Source organism: Dermacentor albipictus, chromosome 1 (genome assembly GCF_038994185.2).
Source record: "Dermacentor albipictus isolate Rhodes 1998 colony chromosome 1, USDA_Dalb.pri_finalv2, whole genome shotgun sequence".
Taxonomy (NCBI): Eukaryota; Metazoa; Arthropoda; class Arachnida; order Ixodida; family Ixodidae; genus Dermacentor; species Dermacentor albipictus.
In genome coordinates, this window is record NC_091821.1 from 44,162,276 (window position 1) to 44,182,641 (window position 20,366).

The 20,366-nt window shown below is 49.3% G+C and overlaps 1 protein-coding gene across 1 annotated transcript in view; it reads left to right on the plus strand.

Moving 5' to 3' along the window:
- The first annotated feature begins 274 nt into the window (after window positions 1-274).
- The window catches only part of LOC135906278 (putative helicase MOV-10), a 57,410-nt gene continuing 37,318 nt past the window's right edge, over window positions 275-20,366 (plus strand). The window contains exons 1-2 of the mRNA XM_065437602.2: window positions 275-476; window positions 781-912. Of these exons, the coding sequence (XP_065293674.1) occupies window positions 785-912 (128 nt within the window). The 5' untranslated portion in view covers window positions 275-476; window positions 781-784. The remainder of the gene's footprint in view (window positions 477-780; window positions 913-20,366) is intronic.

Sequence of the window (20,366 nt, forward strand, 5' to 3'; positions counted from 1 at the left end):
AAACTGCGATCCAAATCAAAACTGAATGGATGGTTGGATGGATGTTATGAGCGTCCCCTTTGGAACGGGGCGGTGGGTTGCGCCATTAACTGCTAGGAAAGCTTGCAAACGAGCGCGTCACCTGTGAGCAAAAAAATTAACCAGATTCAGCAATTATGTGTCAGAATTTGCCGCGTATGCGAATTTGTTAACAAAATAAAGCTAGCGCGATAACGTGCAGCCACAAAATTTCGTTCAGTTGATGTGCTGACTTTTAAAAAGAATGATCGCGACTGATATGGTTGGAAGTTCCCATATGATCCATGTGACCACGTCCACGTGCAACTGTCAAAACACCTCCCCGCTTCCTGCTAGTAGGCCACAGCAGACGCAGGGCGATCCAAAAACTATACCGCTGTGTTGTTCGCGGCGTCTGGGAACGCAGCAGAGTTTTAGCATTATTACTGCACTATTCTACCGGCTGCCAAGATATTCTGGTTCGTATACCTCTGGCTTTTGTTTTTGTGCACTTGAGTCACCGCAGTACGTATGCCAGTACTTCTGAGATTGACTTAACTGAGCTGTAAACGCGTGAAAATGCACTGCCTCGAAAAGTATTTGTCTCTTAATACAGCCATTGCTTGTGCTTACGGGTTGTTTTGTCACCTATGAAAGGTGGCTTTTAATTAAAGGTGGGCTTAGTTTCGTTTTTGAATTTCGAGACTGCAGCGTTGAATTTCATACTTACCTGTCGTGTGCACTTTTGATCGGTACCCCCCACTTTTTTATTTTATTTGGCAGGCGTATGCTTCAAATGGCATCAGTGTGCAAAATATGTAGTCGCAGCTGGGATTGTCCAAATGAGCTGTCTGCTCACTTGCAGTCCAACGAACACTTCATGGAACACGTGAAATGCAGCTTATGGATGAATGAGTAAGTGTCTTGTGTATATTCTCATGCTGGCCAAATTTGTGTGTGTGTTTGGCAGTCATGTGCTTCAAATGGTATCGGTGTTAAAATATGTAGTGGCAGCTGGGACTGTCCAAATGAGCTGACTGCTCACTTGTAGTCGAGCGAACACTTCATGGAACAGCTGCAATGCAGCTTATGGATCAATGTGTGCCTTGAATATATTCTCATGCTGGCTAAATTTTTGTGTGTGCATCGACGCGCGTCCAGTAGCCTAATTGTGCTTCAGTCCGGGCTTCAAAGAATTAAAGTGCGTGATATGTTGGTCGCATACACGGACCCCTTTAAACAATAACTTCACCTAACAGCGTCGCCCTCAGTATAACGATTTCTGAAGTTACAGCGTTTCGGGCGAAGTCTGTTAATATACAGTGAAGAGCGGTTTTTCATGCCTGTAGTGCAAATGTGGGACCGTGGCCAAGAGTACCATGTGGTGGAGAGTTTGATTTTTTTCCTCATTAGTTGGCTTGAGGACTTTTCGACAACTAAGCTGCTTTTTTCCCCATCTACTTACAGCTTATCAGAGGAATAATGATCTGTCCAATTTTAGATGTAGTTAGTGTAGTAAGTGTTCTGCTGTGTAGTTCAATCTAGTCCGGGCACAGCAACAGGCTACAGCCCTATTCTAGTACATTGTGAACAGGCACAGGTTCAGCATGAACGTCACTAGACTGGATTGATGGATGGAAGGTAGGAGCGTCCCCTTCGAAACGGGGGGATGGCAGTTGCCACCATGCTCAGCTTTTTATTTTTGTTTGACTATGCTGTAAGTTATTCAAATTCGCCATTTTCTTTAAAGGGAACTCGAAAGCCTTTCCAGAAAAAATTGGTGAAGAGCAGTACGTCGCGGTTTTCAACCCTCTGAATTCGTATATCGCATCGAAATTGAGCGTAAGAAAGCGCAAACATATTTTATTTCGACGAAAAGTGCAGCAGCAGACACGCCCAGCTCGCGCGCCTCGTTTCCGCCTGTGATTGGTCGGGCGCCTCGTGACGACAACAATGGTGTTCGTCCGGACCGACTGCTGCCGCTACACACGAAGCACGGTTCAAGGTAGTTTGGTGCTGTTTTGCTGAGACGGTCATGAAACATTTCGAGAGCTTGCGTTTCTCTGACGAGTTCGGCGTTAAGAGGAAGCTTTAGCTCGGGTGCTCCTATCTAAATACATGTAAAAGGAGAATTCGTTTTTCTAGGCAACCACTGCACCAAATTTGACGGGGTTTGCTGCATTTAAAATAAAAACTTAAAATCTAGTGACTGTTGGTTTCGAATTTTCGATTTAGGTCGTCAATTTTTGTAAAAATCTGGCAAAAATCGCAAATTTTCAGAAAACGAAACTATCAAGTTTACAACTCCGTAACTCAGCAAGAAAAAATGATATGGCAATTCTGTGAATTGTACCTGATAGCACATCTAAAGCGGACAAAATTGATATGTTACACATGAACCTCAAAAAATGGGGAAATGTGTAATTACAAGTTTTGCAGAACCCTCGTAAACAACGTAACAAATTCACGTAAGATGTAAATTGACACAACAAATGTGTCCACTTTGAATGGTCTAATGGATGCCGTTTACAGAATCGCGATATCTGTTCTTGATGCAGAGCTATTAGTTTGTAAACTTCGTGCTTCTATTTTTTTCAAACGTCTGAATGTTTGAAAATCCTTTTACCAAAATTCAAGCCCTAAATCAACATTCCACTTCCAACAGTCACTAGAATTTAACTTTTTCTCTCAAATGCAACAAATTTCATTAAAATCGGTCCAGGAGTTATCTCAGAAAAACGTTTTTGCGTTTTTACATGTATTTGAATAGGCCGCGTCGGAGTTGGGCCCGAGCTAAAGCTTCCTCTTAAGTCCACACTCCACGAGAGCGATATTGCGCGCGACGGTGACGGGCGATGGCTTCGAGAGACAAAACGGGCCGTCGCTTGAACAGATCGCTCGGTGTTGTCGCTCGATCCTCGTTTCTAGAAATCTAGAACTCGTCGCCCGGAAGTGCTATGAGCGACTAGCCAATAGTGCGAAGCCGGAACTGGATGTACATAACTCAAATAATACTGTCTGTCGCACGGAACGAGCAAACTATTAAATTTTGCACGTGCAAGAATAAGAACCTAGTGCAAGACTGTCAGAAATATTTTGTGCTCCTTTTTACAGTAAAATACATCAACTTAAATTAATCAAGCACGCGTCAAGCTAGTTTCGGCGCATATATTGCTGCCCTCATACCAGGAAGTCGTCGCTAAAAGCAGTCGCTCGCATGGAGTTCGGCTTGTAGGCGATGTAAGATTCGTCGGACGATCTCGCCGCTGCCACAATTTGTTAGAGTTGTCGGACGATCTACGAGCTGTAGGCCGATCTCACCGCTGCCATTCAGATGTAAGATTTGGCAGTCGTAGCTGTAGGAAGGAGCTTGACTTCGTCGGGACTTACGAGAGCAGGATTTATTTACATGTTATATATTTACAGTTGAACATGAGATACATCGACAGTCTAGCGTGACTCCCAAATGGAGCCCGCAAGACGAGTATACAGCAAACGGCTTACGAGCACACAGCTCACGAGTACATTTCGAGCACGACAACGAGCACACTCAAGCAGCCGACAATCGCTGCTTATAAGCACTCCACTTGACGTCATAGTTCGACGTCATTGTAGATGACCCGCCCCTTTTGGAGGAGGTGGGCTATCGACTTGGAGGAGGGCTCACGCACACACATAGGTGCAATGGTCTGGAGCCGACGTCAGAGGGGCTTCGTAGAACTCTGAGCCGCCCTGGGTAGCGTGCCCGGGTGGCACATTGTCTTGCGTCTTGGACGGCGCGTGGGAAGGAGCCCTCGTCGGCGTTCCCGCGGCAACTCCCCCACTCATAGCAGAATAGGGCGGCGTTGTCGTGTTGCGCACAAAGCCTGCTTCGTCGAACTCGGAGCCGTCCCGGGTGGCGTTCCCGGGTAGCACATTGTCTGGTGTCTCGAAAAGCGCATGGGGAGGTTCCGCCAATTACCTCCCCTCGAGAACTCCCCTGAGCTGACCCCTCGCCACGTGGCTGCCGGTTATCCGCAGTTCTCTGAAGTGCGCCACCGTCCCGGTTGGATCGGAACACGTGCAGCGGGCTGAAATAGCTGCAGGTCGATCCTAACAGCGACCAGTGAACCCGAAAGCCATCTCCATCGCCTCGCTTGTCGCTGTCGCGTGCAAGATCGCTTGTATGGGGTTTATACTTTACTCCCTACATGTACGAGCCGATTGCGAAGAGCCAGCCTCTCCAGGAAGCAAAACATGCTGGTGCAAGCAGTGCTTAATTTTCGACGCAAGCGAAGGCGCAGTGTTAGCATATCCTCGTGTTGGAAATGTTCTTTTGTATGTTTTTGGTAAGCTGCACTCAGCGATCCAGTGAGTTCGTTTCCGGGCAAACAACTGTACTGTTATGTTCCTGCATACCTCCTCGTAGAACGTAAGCGGTGATGCGATCTTCGGCATTTGTGCGCTGCCCCAAAGCTGTCGGCAATCTACACAGACGGTTTAATTGCGGGAAAAGTTTACCGCCTCTTGTAGCACGTGCGGTGTATAACCTTCATCAGCGCGTCATCCGCACGCTACTCGTAACCGGCGAATTCCGTCGGCTACGTGAGATGGTCGGTTTCTTTATGAGCGCGAGAGAAGGGGGAGCGCAGCGTGCTGGCGTGAGCCGGCTTTCCAACACGTGCAAACTTTACACTTGCACTGCGTTATGGTAGCTGTATGCAGGCTGTTTCACAACACACGTGCGAATAGAAAATTCGCGGCGCTTGGTGACGAAACGTGCGTCAGAGGTGGGAGATAAACATGCACCTTCCGTTCAGCGTGCTAACACGAAGGAAAACCCAAAGCACGCATTATTGATAAACTCTGGTAGCAATCGTCGTCACGGAAGTGGTTAGAGCACAGCAGTGTTTTTCTTGAGCGCTTAAAATTCTTTCGCTTTACAGCAGCCTCCCACTTGGCTGAAAGTTTCAAGTCTTGCGGGAAGTAATGGAAGGAAACATCGTCGCGGCCGCTGGTTTTCATGCTACCGTAGGCTGCACACAACGCCGGCATTGTCGGCCCACCATTTCAATTGATGGTGCACACGTTAACTACCACTACATGAAGGCGTGGGCGGGGCTTCACCGCATACTTAAGTTCTATCTGACGCCACGTTATCGCTATTTCGTGAAACGCAAGTGACTCAACCTGACTCGGCTGGCTTAGAAGCGGCCGAATGTCACCGATATCGTTGCGTGCGCATGGGCGATTCAAGCGCATTTTGAGGCATCAAACTCAGCGTAGCATATATAATACATTGGATATTACAGTGTTAATCTTGATGCCAATACGAACGCAACAGTAAAAAGTGCAAAAAGTCGCAAAATGTTCTTAATGCTCAACCAATATTCAAATAAACGCGCTTTTTTTAATGATGGCCCAAAACACAAAGGCCAGCACCACGCGAGCGCTATGCAAATGACATGTCTTTTTGCCGCAATTGAACACTCACAAAAGGAAGACGCAAAAAGACAACACGGCCCGTGTTGTCTTTGTGTCTTCCTTTTGTGAGTGTTCAATTGCGGCAAAAAACATGTCTTTTAGCAAGCATTAACTAGCTAGTCCAACAAGCAGTTCTGTTGCTATGCAAATGCTATGAGTACGCGTTAGGAACAAAATCTATAGTGACGCCAAACGACGGGGAAAATGGGTCAATAGGCATGCCTCTCGGCCGTAATTGCATATAGCCGCTCATTAGCATAATTCGCGTGGCTCGTCGCACCACAAATTATCGCGGAATATCTCTACAATGGCCGCCCAGTGCATCATCAAGCAACGTCATATTGACATTTACGATGCGGTCCTTCATGTGACACTTGCACGTGATACTCCTTAAGCCAATCAACAAGCTGACATGGCGGCTATCTTGGACCTCCACCACATATTCGCGAAATTGTAGAAGCTTCGCGCAGGCTTGTGTACGCTACCGTTCGTTCTTCTTTAAGCGCTAATGTCGATATACAAGTGCTGAAGAATGCTTGCCGGCACCAATTTCAAAACACGTATCCTCTCTATGTTAGGAAGAGTTGAGCGTACAAAAGTACGAACACGGGAAAAAAACGAAGTATACGGAAAGAGAGCAAACTACCAACTGGTTTTATTCGTTTCGAAGCTGCATATATGTAGGTAGTGTCCACATGTGCCAAAAATTGGAGGAGTGGGAGATAGCAAGTCAAGCCTGCTTCAAGTCAAAAGCTGCGAAAAAAATTGTTTTCCGCATAATACAAGGTAACATATAAGTGTCACGCAGTCATCGCCCCTTTTCCTCGATGTAAAAAGCCTCTACAAGCTCACGGGCTATTTTGTTCTCGCTCCTGCCTAGAATCGTAATGTTGCTTGCATTCTTTACATGTGATGCAATGAGCGGGCAAGTTCCATCCTTCTCTTTTCCGAATTGACAACGCAGGCTCCCCGTCAGCAGTCGCTTGTGAGATGCAATCACTTTTTGCGAAATTTGGCATAACTCGCAAGGTAGTGTCAGTTAACGGGACAGCATTTATTACTGCGGAAATTTAAGAATTATACAGGAACAACGGAATCAGCCGTCACCTCTGTACCTTATCACCCTGCAACCAACGACCAAACTGAAAGATATGTTGGTGAACTGAAGAAAGCACTGGCCCGACAAACACCAGGGTCCCTTTGAGTTTCGCGATTCTTATTTCGGCAGCATAGTACGGTCCATCAAACAACTGGAGTTACACCAGCTAGAGCTATGTTTGACCGTGAGCTACGGGCGCTTATTGATCTCCTCGTGCCAACAGATAAAACAACTGACAAAAACCAACAGCTGCCCAAGAACTAAAAACTGTGTCGCCGATCATGGCTCGTGAATTGTGGCACAGCCACCTTTAGGCGACACCTGAATCAGCTAAAGTATCACCGAGGCGATCTAGCGGCAGACATGGAAGCATCCCCAAACCTGGCGTGGGAAATAGTCTTCGACTCGAAGGAAAACGCAGCTCAGATGACACCGGAGCAACAACATGCCGCGGTTCCGAGGCGATCTACACGCGTCAAGGAGATGCCTACGTTCTACAAGGCTCCCTTCGTGCTGGCATAGTAAACGTAAACCCATGCGTAAACCAAAACTCCCTGCGGCGGACTTCGCGGGTGGATGGATGGATGTTATGAGCGTGCCCTTTGGAACGGGGCGGTGGGTTGCGCCACCAAGCTCTTGCTGTTATACCGCCTAATGTCCTACCTAGGTAGGACATTAGGCATATGGCATGGATATGGATATGGCATTAGGATATGGCATGAAGGAGGCTGATACACTCAAGCTGATAAAAAGCCTAGTAGTCAGCAGAGTGGTGTACAGCCTACCGTACTACAACTGCGTCAAAAGCGAAATCCAGCAAATCGATACCATCCTAAGGAAAGCACTCAAGACGGCGCTTCAAATACCCCAAACAGCGTCGACCGAGAAGCTGCTAGCCCTAGGGCTGCACAACAGCTTTGAGAAACTGCAAGAAGCCCAAAGGATCGCACAATTCCAAAGACTACAGCAAACTGAAACCGGTAGAAGACTTCTAGTCAGGTACGGCGGCGAATCAACCCTACGAAGTACAAGATAACATGACGATACCGGACGAGTACCGCAGTACCATCAGGGTAGCACCAATACCCAGAAATATGGGCCCGAACCTGCACCAGGCACGCAGGGAGGCGAGGGCAGAGTACGTGCAAAGGACACTGGCCATCCGGAACGAAACGGTGTATGTTGACGCCGCAACATACGCCGGCAAAGGAGAAGGCCATAAGCATAAAGTGGCGACGGTGATTGGCCCGGACTTCAGGGAAATCACCAGCGCGTCAATACGGAACTGCACGGTAGTTGAAGCCGAGGAAGCGGCCGTAGCTCTAGCGGCAGTGGAGGGCTATCGACTAGGCAAATCCCTAACGATTCTAACAGACTCGTAAACAGCATGCCGGAAATACATGAATGGCAGGATCAGCCGCAAAGCGCTGAACATTCTCCGCTCTAACGGCCGACCCACAGACAAGCAAAGCAAACACGCGATAGTTTGGATACCGGGACACACGAGTGTCGAGGGAAATCTGGAGGCAGATAGGATAGCTCGAGGGTACGCAACAAACCGGGCGTCCAAGAACACTGCCGCCATAGAGGACCCAGAACCGGCAGGCCAAACATACGCTGACACGCTAAACTACTTCAGGGGCGCCAGAATGAGATACCCGGCACCAGACAAACAACTCAACAGAGAAGAAGCCGTAATCTGGCGGCAACTACAAACGGGCACATACCCGAACTTATACATTCTAAACAAAATTTACCCTACCCAATATGAGAACACATGCCCCTGGTGCGGGGACAAGCCCACGCTATATCATATCACGTGGGCCTGCCAAAACGCAAAAGAAATAACCATAATAGAAAACCCGAGTGCGGAAATGTGGGAGAGGATGCTTTCCAGCGACATCCTGAAAGTCCAGCAAGGGCTAGTAAGGCGTGCTCGCACGGCAGCTACCCTCAGTGGGGCCCTGGACTAGGGGCACCAACCCTGCAAATCAAGATGGAAGAAGCCGTCTGAAGAACCGCTAACTCCATATGTAAATAGAGCAAATAAACGTTTTTCACCACCACCACCACTACCTAGGTAGGGTGGCTCCTAACCTATGTACCGAGATACTGGCGGACTTTTGCTATCAGCGCACCTAGCGGAATTGGCGAAACTCACCAGCGTCCACGACGGCCGCCGCACGCCGCCGAATCTCGGAGGCCGTAATTTCATAGTGAAAACATTTTGCACCAAAAAAGAACACACACAAGAAAGACGACGACACCACGGGTGCCCGGGGTGTCGTCGTCTCCGTGGTGTCGTCGTCTTTCTTGTGTGTGTGTGTGTGTGTTTTTGGCGCAAAATCTTTTCAGTATGCAAGATCACCAACTAGCCCAGCAGTTAACTCTTCTAAAGCCGTAATTTCATTTTCGTTTGTTTTAATTTTTGTTTTTGACCAGTAACGTTGCTTGCATAGTGATATCATGTAAGCGCTTGCGCCGCTGTTTATATGTTGTGAAGACGAGCGCACAAAGCTGTTTCACTTAATGATAGCTTTATTTAAATTCATATTCGGTATGTTTCAAGCTGTTATTTAGTGCAACAATCAAGTCAACTGTTAATGAGGAAGTAGAACTTTATCATTTGTGATATTGTACTTGTAATAATTGACGCCAAACGGAGTATCGTAAATAAATTTGTCATGTTCCTTCAATATCAATCAGCTTTCTGTACAGCCAAGAACACGAAAATAGTAGAAAAGAATTTATTGCACCAAGATTGTAAGTGGCAGATACATGAAAACGGGAAGAAACTGCAAAATACAAGTAATACGGGTGTCACACGGCGGACTTTTAATCGCTGTAAAGCCCGATTCGGTTTGAATTTCTCGGTCGCGATTGAGTCTTTTGCGCAAGCTGCGCGAGGGAGCCAATCGCAGTCCAGAATTTCGATCCGGATCGGGCTTGATAGCGATCGAAACTGGTCGTGTGACACCGGTATAATAAATAATAGTCGGAAACTATAATGGGGTGATTGCAATAAACTTAAATTTACACAAGCATAACACACACAAGACGTGTTGTAAGTACCTACATAATGGGGGACAGAAAACTACACAGATGAGCCAGCAAATAATTTACTCTAAATGGGATTGTTTCAGAAGGAATAAATATGACGCTTTTTTTGTACTTTTACGAAGGAAAGTGAATTAAGGTAGAAAACTATGTGAATGGTTGCGTGCCAAAATAAAGTGGCTACATAGACAGACAATTGGGAGCACACCAACATCATCTTTAATGCGTAAATCCAGTGAGTACCTCATTAAACAGCTGTAAGATACTGGCATCTCAGCCAATTATATACAGGGTGTCCCAGCTAACTTGGACCAAGATTTTAAAAATACCCAAGAGCTCTAGAGAAATCGTACCGACTGCATAGTAGCCGTAGTCGTATGCACTTACGGCCAGTATTTTTTTCATCGCGAAGTATTAATTACTTTTAATTGTTGAAGTTCTTAATTATTGCTTGAATCGCAAACATATCAATTCCAAAGTTGTTGGGCACCTCAACCTCCGAATCAAGCATTTTAGTGCTTAGGTTTGCCTCGTTGGCTTTTCCGAGAAAAAACAAAAGCGCGCGAAACTTCAAAATACGGAATAGATAGGCGCTCGCGCGCCGCTACTGAAGCGCTCCCAAGCGAATAGCCTCGGATACACAGCTTCACTAGCGGCAGCAGCAGCTCGATACAGGGCTTCATACTATGTGATGGTCGCGGCATCAAGAGAACACGCCGCTGACGCATTGATAAGCGTTGCGGAGCCTTGTACGATGCGGCGATAAGAGAATGCAGCCGTATATCTTTCAATGGTTGCTTTTAGGCGCTTGAGTAGCGGCGTGCGAGTGCGCATCTATTTCGTATTAAAGACTAGCGCAAAATAGCAGGGACACACACAGAGAAGACGACAGGACGAGCGCTAAACATCAACTGAGGTTTTTATTGCGAGCGAAGGTACCGTTATACATTTCGGTGGTGCATGCGCACACAAGGTTAAAACAGTAAGGGCACATGCTAGTCAAAATGTGGCAGACTGTTCTGTAAGTACATTTTTTTTCTTTTTTGGACAAGGCAAGTGATGATCCTGGGGGTTGAGCCGATGCCGGGTGTTCGGACCTTTAAGGCCCCCCCGGCCGAGGCAACACTACTCTTTGGCCTCTGCTTCACACAGACGGTACCTTCAGATTGACCCACTTGGGGGAAATCGGCAGTCGCCTTTTCCTGTCTCTCTACCCTCATCTTCGTCTTTCTCTTCCACTTTTAGTCTTTCCTGTCCTCTCATATTTTCCATTCACTTCGATTTTTTCTGGCGGCAAGGGTTAACCTGGTGTGGCTGTCCTACCTTGTGTATACCATATTGGGTTATAGTAACGGCATACTGCTGGCGCTGTGCAGACTTGTTCACAAGTTCTGCCAAGTCCGTGGTGGGTGACAGACGCCGTTGCCGAACAAATCACTCTTTTCTATGGGATCCTCGGACCGTTTTTCAACCGATCGTGCCTCGAAAAGGATACGCACCGATGCAACCTCGCTATTCTTGCCCAAAAACAAAGAAACTTTCCCGAAATTCTACGTCCTTCACTGTGAACAATCATCGACAAAAGCAAGAGCAATTTCACCATTTCTTGTGGCCATGCAAGTGCCTAAAAGAGACCATTGGAACTGGTTATAAGGTAGCAAAGATGGCAAATGGGGATTCATTCCTCGAACTAAAAGTCAAGGAACAACACAACAGACTCGCACACCTCGTAGTCTTTGGTAACATCCCTGTTTCTGTGAGCGCACATCGAACTATGAACACAGTGAAAGGCGTAGTATCAGATGAAAACCTAATGACATTGAATGAATAACTTCTGGATGGATGAAAGGACCAAGGCGTAATCCATGTGCAGCACATCAAAATCAGACGGATTGACAACGAAATCCTAACAAAGCATTTGATACTCACTTTCAGCTCGACTATTTTACCCGGGACTTGAAACCGGCTATGTAAAACGTCATGTTCGACCTTTCATTCCGAACCCGCGACGTTGCTTCACATCTTGCCTTGACGTATGTTACGTACCTATACTACTGCTGCACACTGTCGAATTGTACCATAGGGGGCCGGGCTTAGTCAAGCTGCAGTAATGCAGCCTTTTCCCGCTACCCCCTTTCTCTTTGTTGAGAGATGAAATAAAACTTTGATTTGAATTTGATTTGATGTCAGAGATTTGGTCACGCATCCCAGAGCTGCCGAGGGCAGCTTATGTGCGCAAAGTGCGGCTCAACCGGTCACTCTGCTGACGACTGCAATAATGAGATACATTGTACGAACTGCTACGGCAGTCACCCTGCATACTCCAGAGCTTGTCCAGCCTGAAAGAAAGAAAAGGAAATAATTACTGTAAAACTTAAGGAGAATATAACATTCCGTGAAGCACGACAACGAATCTCCTCGTTATTCTCATTGAAAACATCTTTCGATGAAGTGGTGCAACGGGGGGCGGCGCCACAACGGCCTCTGCGGTAGCCCGGACCACGCCTGGCGTGTCCAGGCTAACGCCACCCGCCCCTACGGTGGGAGCGGTCAACACTGCCCTGCCATCTCTTAGTGTCCACACCAGTGGCCTCTTCAAGATCCAGCAGCAGCCAGGGCACCGTAGAGGCCACAGGGGCCCTGTAAACCTCCGGCCCGGTGGGGACGAAGACTTCGTCGCTTGAGATGAAGTCTACGCGACGCACACATCGCTCCTCTGGAGCGGGTGTCCAGTGCCTCGCAAGAGGCCATGGACACCAGTCCAAGCGAAACGACGCACGCAGCGTCGAAGGAGCGGCGAGGTTCTCTTGACTGCTCAAAAAAAAAAAAAACCAATTACAAGGCCTAACAAAGGCTCTGTAAAGTAAGTCACTCTCCTCCCTTTTGAGACAGCATAATTTTTTTTCCAAGATGGACGACATCATACTGTGGACTATTAAGGAACCTAGATGACGTCCAAGAAATTCCTAAAGTGCTGTGTGCGCAAGAAACACACCTAACTTCCAAGCACACCAACTTGCTCCTACAATACATGACTTTCCGGAAAGACCGCGAGGATGCTGTCGCATCATCTGGCGGTGTAGCTATCATTGCTGATAAAAGTGTCGGCATTTGACGCTCCAAACGGCCCTTGAGGCACTGGTCCCGTTCGAGCCGTACTTTTAAATAAACTCATTACCATCTGCTCCTTGTTTATACCACCACATTATCAGCTTCACAGGCGCGACTATACAATCATTAACAGATGAGCTCCCAGAGCCTTATCTGATTCTTGGTGATTTTAATGCACACAGTAGTTTGTTGGGCGATGCACGCTGTGATGCGTGAGGTCGTGTTATTGAACAGCTGATCATTTCCTCTGGAGCATCTCTCTTGAATACGGAGCCCACGTATTTTAACATGGCTAACAAGTCATACTCTGCCATAAACCTTCGCAGTTTATCGCCGACGCCTTTACCCTATTTTAAATGGAATGTGTTTAATAACACGTATGAGAGTGACCACTTCCCAATAATCCTAAGTACGCCGAAACAAGATCAACTTCCCCGCAGGTCCCTCGGCGGAAGGTTGACTCAGCCGATTGGGATCGGTACCGAACTCTTACGCACATGACGTGGACTGAGCTGTCCGGTATAACCATAGATGATGTTACATATTTTACAGCTTTTATACTTGATGCCGCCTGTAAATGTATTACTCAAGCGAGCGGCATGGGTTCCAAGCGGCGTGTTCCCTGGTGGAACGATACATGTAGGCAAGCAAGGAGTAACCAGAACAAAGCGTGGGCGCTGCTTCGCGATTCGCCAGCAGCACAAAGCCTGGAAAAATTTAAGCATGTCAAATTCCAGGCAAGGAGAACGCGCCGACAAGCAAGACGAGAGTGTTGGGCAAAGTTTATATCAAGCATCAACTCGTACACAGACGAGAAAAGTCTGGATTGGAGTGAAGAGAGAGAGAGAGAATCAACTTTTGTACTGAGCCCTTAGTGACGGTTGGTGCGCGCTGGCACCAGATGCCAGCGCGCACTCAGGTCCTTTTTCTCAGGTCCCATATGCGTCCAGCAGTTCCTGGCCCCTAGCCGCCAGCGCGAGCTGGGTCGGTAGGTCGGGGCTGGACAACGTCTCCTATCGCTCGGGGGGTTGGGGCTGGGGAGGGTTGGGGGTTCTTGAGCTTAGTGCACTCTGCAAGGATGTGTGCTAGAGTGCCTTTTGACCGTCTGCAAAAAGGGCTTGAAGTGTCATGCTCTGTTGGGAGCATCTTGTGCAAGAGCACGGGATGCGCTAGCGACCCCGCTTGCGTGCGTCGCACGATCGTTTGCTGCATTTGAATGAGTTGCGGATGCGGACGGGGAAGCCTACATCTGCCGCTTCAGTACATTTGCGTGATTTCTTTGTAACTTGTCACGGGGTGCGGTAGCTCTGGCTCGTCCTCGGCCCGGATTGACAGTTCTCGGGCATAATGGTCGGCGAGTGCGTTGCCTTCCACTTGCGAGTGAGCCGGGACCCACACGAGCTCAACGGCCCGTCCCGGTGATTTGCATTTGGTGAGGATCGCTAGTGCCGCGGGAAAGATCTTCCCGTTGCGGTAGCTTGCATAGGCGGTCTGGAAATCTGTGACCGTGGTCCTCACTCCCGGTTGTGCGAGTGCGAGGGCCACGGCCACTTCTTCTGCTTCGGCTGTATTCGTCGTTTGTATCGACGTGCCTGTGACCAGTTTATCGATGGTGGTGACGACCGCCGTTGCTCTGGTTCCGTGCTTGGGAAGCGAGGCGTCCGCGTAGAGAACCTCGGGGTCCTCTTCCAGCTGTCGAGCCAGTGCCTTGGCCTGCGCAGAGCGTCTCTCGTCGTTCCTCCCCGGCTGCATGTTCCGGAGGAGGGGCTTGGTCTTAATAATGTCTCTCCACGTTGTGGGGAGCGGCTCCGTTGTCGGTTGCTGTTCAATTTGCCATCCTATCCTGCGTAGGACGGCCCGACCGTGCTCTGTCTGGCTCAGCCTTACTTTCTCGTGGGATAGGTGTGCTTCCACCAGCTCTTCCACCGTGTTGTGGGCACCCATTTCCAGCAGCTTCTGCGTTGACGAGTAGACTGGGATGCCCATGGCGAGTTTGACTGCTTTCCTTATCGTCGTGTTCAGCGTTTCGCGGTTCACCTTCGCAAGCTGGAGGTACGGGGCGGAGTCCGTTACGCGTGACACGACGAATGCCTGCACCAGGCGCAGTGCGTCTTCTTTGATTCCTCTGTTCCAATTGGTGACTCTCCGGATCATGCTCAGGACTTGCTCTGATCTGGTCTTGATTTTGTTGACGGCTGCGTGCGCCTTGCCGTCGCTGCGCAACAGCAGGCCCAGTATCCGGATCTGCTGCGTTGGCTTGATCTCTGTGCCGTCGATGGTGATGATTATGTTCGGCGGCGGCTCTTTCTTTGGTCTTCCGGGCTGTATCATGAGCAGCTCCGATTTCTGTGGAGCGCAGCTCAGGCCGCAGGTCGTGGCATACTCGTGGACGGTCGATGCCGCTCTCTGCAGGGCTTCCTCCGCCCAGGCATCGGACCCCGCGTGGTTCGTCCACACCGTTATATCGTCGGCATAGAACGCGTGGTCCACGCCCTCGATCTGATTGAGTAGTTCGGGCAGGGGCAGGAGTGCTAGGTTGAAAAGCAGAGGCGACAGGACAGACCCCTGTGGGGTGCCCTTGTCTCCGAGCTCCACAGGCTCTGACCGTTCATTTCCTATCCGGATAGTTGCTGTTCTATTGGTTAGGAAAGCTTTAATATGGCCGTAGGTCTTGCGGCCACACCCCGTCTTGCGCAGGTTCTCGAGCACGCTGGCGTGGGACACGTTGTCGAAGGCTCCCTTGAGGTCCAAAGCCGGTATACCCCGGGGCGCGTGCCTCGTTGCTCTTTTAATCAATAGTTCGTGTAATTGGATCAGGACGTCTTGGGTGCCCAGGTGCTGGCGGAATCCATACATGGTCGCCGGCATCTGATTTGTCTCGTCCAGGTGTGCTTGAAGTCTTCTGAGAACCATGCGTTCCATGACCTTGCCCACACAGGACGTGAGCGAGATAGGGCGCATGTTCTCGATCGTCAGAGGTTTGCCGGGTTTAGGTATGAACCATACCACGGCCTCTTTCCATTCTGCGGGCAACTTCGAGCTTTCCCAGGTTCTATTGATGTGACCCAGGAGCCCGCGCGCCGCCGCATCACTCATGTTATTGAGCAGCTTGTAAGTAATGGCGTCCGTTCCGGGTGCGCTCGTCTTATTACTTTCGTCTATGGCTGTTAATAACTCCGTAATGGTGAATGGTTCATCCAATGCCGGATTTTCCGGTCCCCCGTACTCCTCCGGTATCGGAAATCGCCTTGAGGTAGAGCGCCTTGAGGTCTTCAGTGAGCCTTTGGCCGTTGCCGTCGTAAGCGTTCAGAACTTTGGTGAGGTTGCGGTTGGTTGCGGTCTTGCTGCTCAACGGGTCGATCAGGTGTCTGAGCAGGCACCAGGTCTTGCGCGCCGACAGCTTTCCCTGCAGCCCGTCGCACGTACTCATCCAGTTCTCTCGGCACAGCTTGGTTGCGTACGTATTCAGCGATCAGTTTGTTGAGGAGCGCGATGCGTTTGACGAGCTTCTTGTTTCGACGTTGACGCTTCCATCTTCGCGTGAGCGAGTGCCGCGCCGCCCACATGTGTGCTAGTTTGGCGTCGACGAAGGGCGTCTGCATCTTTGTCACAACTTCTTGAGTAAATCTGTCGAGCGCGATCTTTTGTTCTCGCGCCCATTCTGCGTATACGTTTGATGTCTGTCCTCCTCCGCGTTTTCTCCGGAGGTCTCGTTTTCTTCGTCCGTGTGCTTGCGCATTCGGTCCCAGGACGGTGACCCGGGCTTTGCCGAGGGCTGCCCGGAACCTTCGTCCCTTGATCGTTACACTTATGATTCTGTGGTCGGAGCCCAGGTCTATGTCTTCGTTCCGCCAGGCCACTTCTAGGGAGCCCGCCATCCACGACAGGTCCGGGGTGGTGTCCCTGTTGACTCTGTTTCCCTTTCGGGTGACGACGCCCGGTTCATTAAGGAGCGCCATTTCTTGGTCCTCCATTGTCTTTGCTAGAGCCTTGCCTCGTTTAGATTGGTATTTGTAACCCCATGTAGTGTGAGGGGCGTTGAAGTCGCCTAGGACCAGGAGCGGCCTGTTCCCCGCCAACCTCTTCGCCTGTCTCACTGTTGTTTCAAAGTCGTACTGCCTTTGTGACGGCCTGCAGTATGCGCTCATCACAAACAGGTTTCCGGCACTGCCAATAGTCCTTAGGTCTCCTCGATTTGGCTGCACTTTTTGCACTAGTTTAGAAAAGTGTCGTGCCAGTGTAGCGCCAGTTCTTGAAGTGCGAGTGTAGCGCCACACTAGCGCTTTCGGTGCAGCGGTCAAATCGAGGACGAAAGTGCAGGAACGTTCAGGCCTTCGTCTGCTGCGACTGGGCGGCTGTGGTCTTTCTTTTGTTGGTGTGTGCCGCAAGCGTAAACGTGTGCGCGATGGCCTTTTTTGTCCTCTGGACACTCTGGGAAGAATTTATATATTAGTACCTGGAAATTAGTTCAACTTCGGCATAATTATTCAGAAAGCATGACCAAGCGCAATTTCCACACCTTTCTGAATCATATATGGCACAACGTTTCAAACGACGGACCGATGTGGTTTCGCGTAAACTTAACGTCGAGGTAGCGGTAAGCTCAGGAAAATTAATACGAACGACTGTGACCTGTGGGAAAATCCCGGCCTTCAGTGCACTTAGCAGCAGCTGAACCCGGAAAGCGCCCTTAACAAGATGCTGCGTACACATCCTGAAGAAAACTGGCGTCCGTGCTGCGTTACCAACAACAGGCGCCGTCAATGCCGTCTACCAACACCCGCATGGCCACGGAACCGCATGTGTCGTCTGCTACCAAGAGCCTTGCACTACGTGCACGAGAAAAGAACTTGCGGAGAGTCTAGTGCCAAAGTGTACATGAACTCGTGCAGCACGACGTCAAATCGAGTGCCGAAGTGCAGGTGGCGCTAGCTGCACTGGCAAATCGAGTGCTTGAGTGCTGCACCCCCTGAACTAGTGCAGGAAGTGCAGCCAAATCGAGGAGACCTCTTGTGTGAACCTCGACCAGCATGCGTTCGCAGCCCTTTTGCGCGGTGAGGTGCTGGGTGGCTGCTATGTTGGTGCGCACCAGTAACGCCGTCCCGCCTTCCGTCGGATCCGTGTAGGTCACGTAACCCGGGAGTCTGGGTCTGCCGTGTGTCTCTTGCAACGCGATCATATCCGGTTTCTGGTCGAGTCCATCTATGTGAAGTTGTAACTCGGCTTCCCTGGTGCGGATGCCTCTGCAATTCCACTGGTAAATGATCGTTGTTTCCCCCCCGCGGGCTTGCTTTTTACTGTTCGGCGTCGGCGCCATCTTCCTTTGACGTTTGATGCGACCGCGCCTGTACGCGATCGATTCCTTGACTTTATTGGCGCGTTCTTTCCTTAGCGCTGCGAACTTGTTCTTCTCGGTTATCGTCGCTGTCTTCGCCGCCAGTCGTTCGTGCACAGAATCTTTATTTGACCCTCGAAGACCCTTCCCATATGAGCGCGATTGTGTGCGCGACAGCGACGAGCGACGGCTTCGAGCGACGGATCGGGCCGTCGCGTGAACAGATCGCTCGGTCTTGTCGCGCGATCGCTCGGTTCTGCTAATCTAGAATTCGTCGCTCGTCGCCCGGAAGTGCTATGAGCGACTAGCCAATAGCGCGAAGCCGGAACTGGATGTACATAACTCAAGTACTTCCGATTGTCGCACGGAACGAGCAAACGATTGAATTTTTATACGTGCAAGGATAAGAACCTACTGCAAGACTTTCAGAAATATTTTGTGCTGCTTTTTACAGTAAAACACGTCAACTTAAGTTAATAAAGCACGCGTCACGCTAGTTTCGGCGCCTATATTGCTGCCCTCATACCGGCAACACTGGGGAGACATCGCTCGAAGTCATCGCTCGCATGGGTACAGTGGCATGGGGTAGAACTTGTAGGCGACGAGAGAACGCGACAGCCATCTCCATCGCGTCGCTTGTCGCTGTCGCGTGCAAGATCGCTTGCATGGGGTTTATACTTTACAATGCCCAGTCCGCCGATGCTAATTTCTATCGAGGAATATGGGGAGGGTTTTCATGCAGAATTATCAGATTTAAAGTTACAGCAAAATGGGCACTTTCATAAAGTTTATTGACGTTCCATTCCAAGTGAGACAGAAGGGAAGAAGAGCCAATTGCTATATAGATATATCGATGAATAACTGTTGTGTTGGACGCTGTAATAGGTCGGCTCCGTCGTGTTAAATAGGCAGGCACTAGAGAGGCCAGAAGAAAATTTTCAATGAACCGACTCGCGCGTCGCATCGCCCCACATCGTATTATGGGCATTATTATCACGCACGAGTATGTAGGGGTCCGGGAGCTGATCAATTAGGTTTTAGAAATCGCTTTTTCTGTGATAATACTTAAGGGGGTATGTATATAGAACACGCAGTTACCAGCTTATTAAAAAGGATTGCCCGAACTGACACCGCCTCAAAGGGCGTCAGAAGGACGACGTGCTGACAAGCTACAGACTTGTCGGTAACTATTGCTACACCGCCGGGGGCGTTAGCCTCGTCGCGGTCCTTTCGGAAGATGGTGTAGTTGCGAAGAAAGTTAGTGTTTGTGGTTTCAGATTTGTCTCTTGAAAACACAGCAGCTTTACATTATGTTTGTGTAGGAGTTTTCTAATATCGACAAGGTTACACAAGAGAGAGAGAGAGAGAGGTCAGTTTACACAATAGTGATAGTTCTTGCTAGATTCAGAGGTGTGTTTATGGGCTCTGCATTTCGCACAAGTGTGGCGGCCTCGGCAGCTCTGTGAATTGTGGCCGATCGATACGTTGGCATTTGGAACATCTGAGGGGATTTGGCACGTATGGCTTAACACGGAGCTTGACGTACCCGGCCTCAATAGACTGGGGCAGAACACTGAACCGAATGTGAGTATCAGGTGCTTGGTCCGGATTTCTTTGTTGTCACGCCTCATCTTTATTCGTTTAACGCCGATGACGCTCTGCCCACTGAAGCCCTCTACTTCAGTAAGGCTCAACAGATCATCTGAGACAACGCCATGGGTGATATTCATAGTACGGTGTGAAATTACTGTTACTTGGGCCTCCCCAAATGAGACTAGATTAGGCAGTTTTTCGTACTGTTTCTGGTCGTGGAGCTCCGAGACCTCCGCTTGCCATCCTCGATGCGTTATATATAACTTGTACCAAAAACTTCGGCAAGAGACTTCGAAACAAGTAATGGTGAAATTGTTCGCACTGGTTTAATTGTCTGGTTTTTCAGAATGAATGACATGGGAACGGGGGAAAGATTCTTTTTGCCGACCAAAAACTGGAATACTTCACCGGTGCGCCCTCTTTTCTAAAGGCGATCAGGGAGTGGGGGGGGAAGGAATTAGCCATAAGGATATGTGGAGATTTCGACAGCAACGCCAGCCAACCACCCTGGAGTCCAAGGGGACGCTGCAGGAGCTGTGAAACAGGTCCTGCAAACGCCAGCTGTACGTACGTGACCACTATAATCGAATATGGCATGACCTAGGTAGGCTACTCACACAGGGTTAACCCTCGCTGCCTAGAAATGGGAAATAATGCAGAAGAGAGGAGAATACAGGAAAGGTTAAAAAGTGAGAGAGAAAGACGAAGATT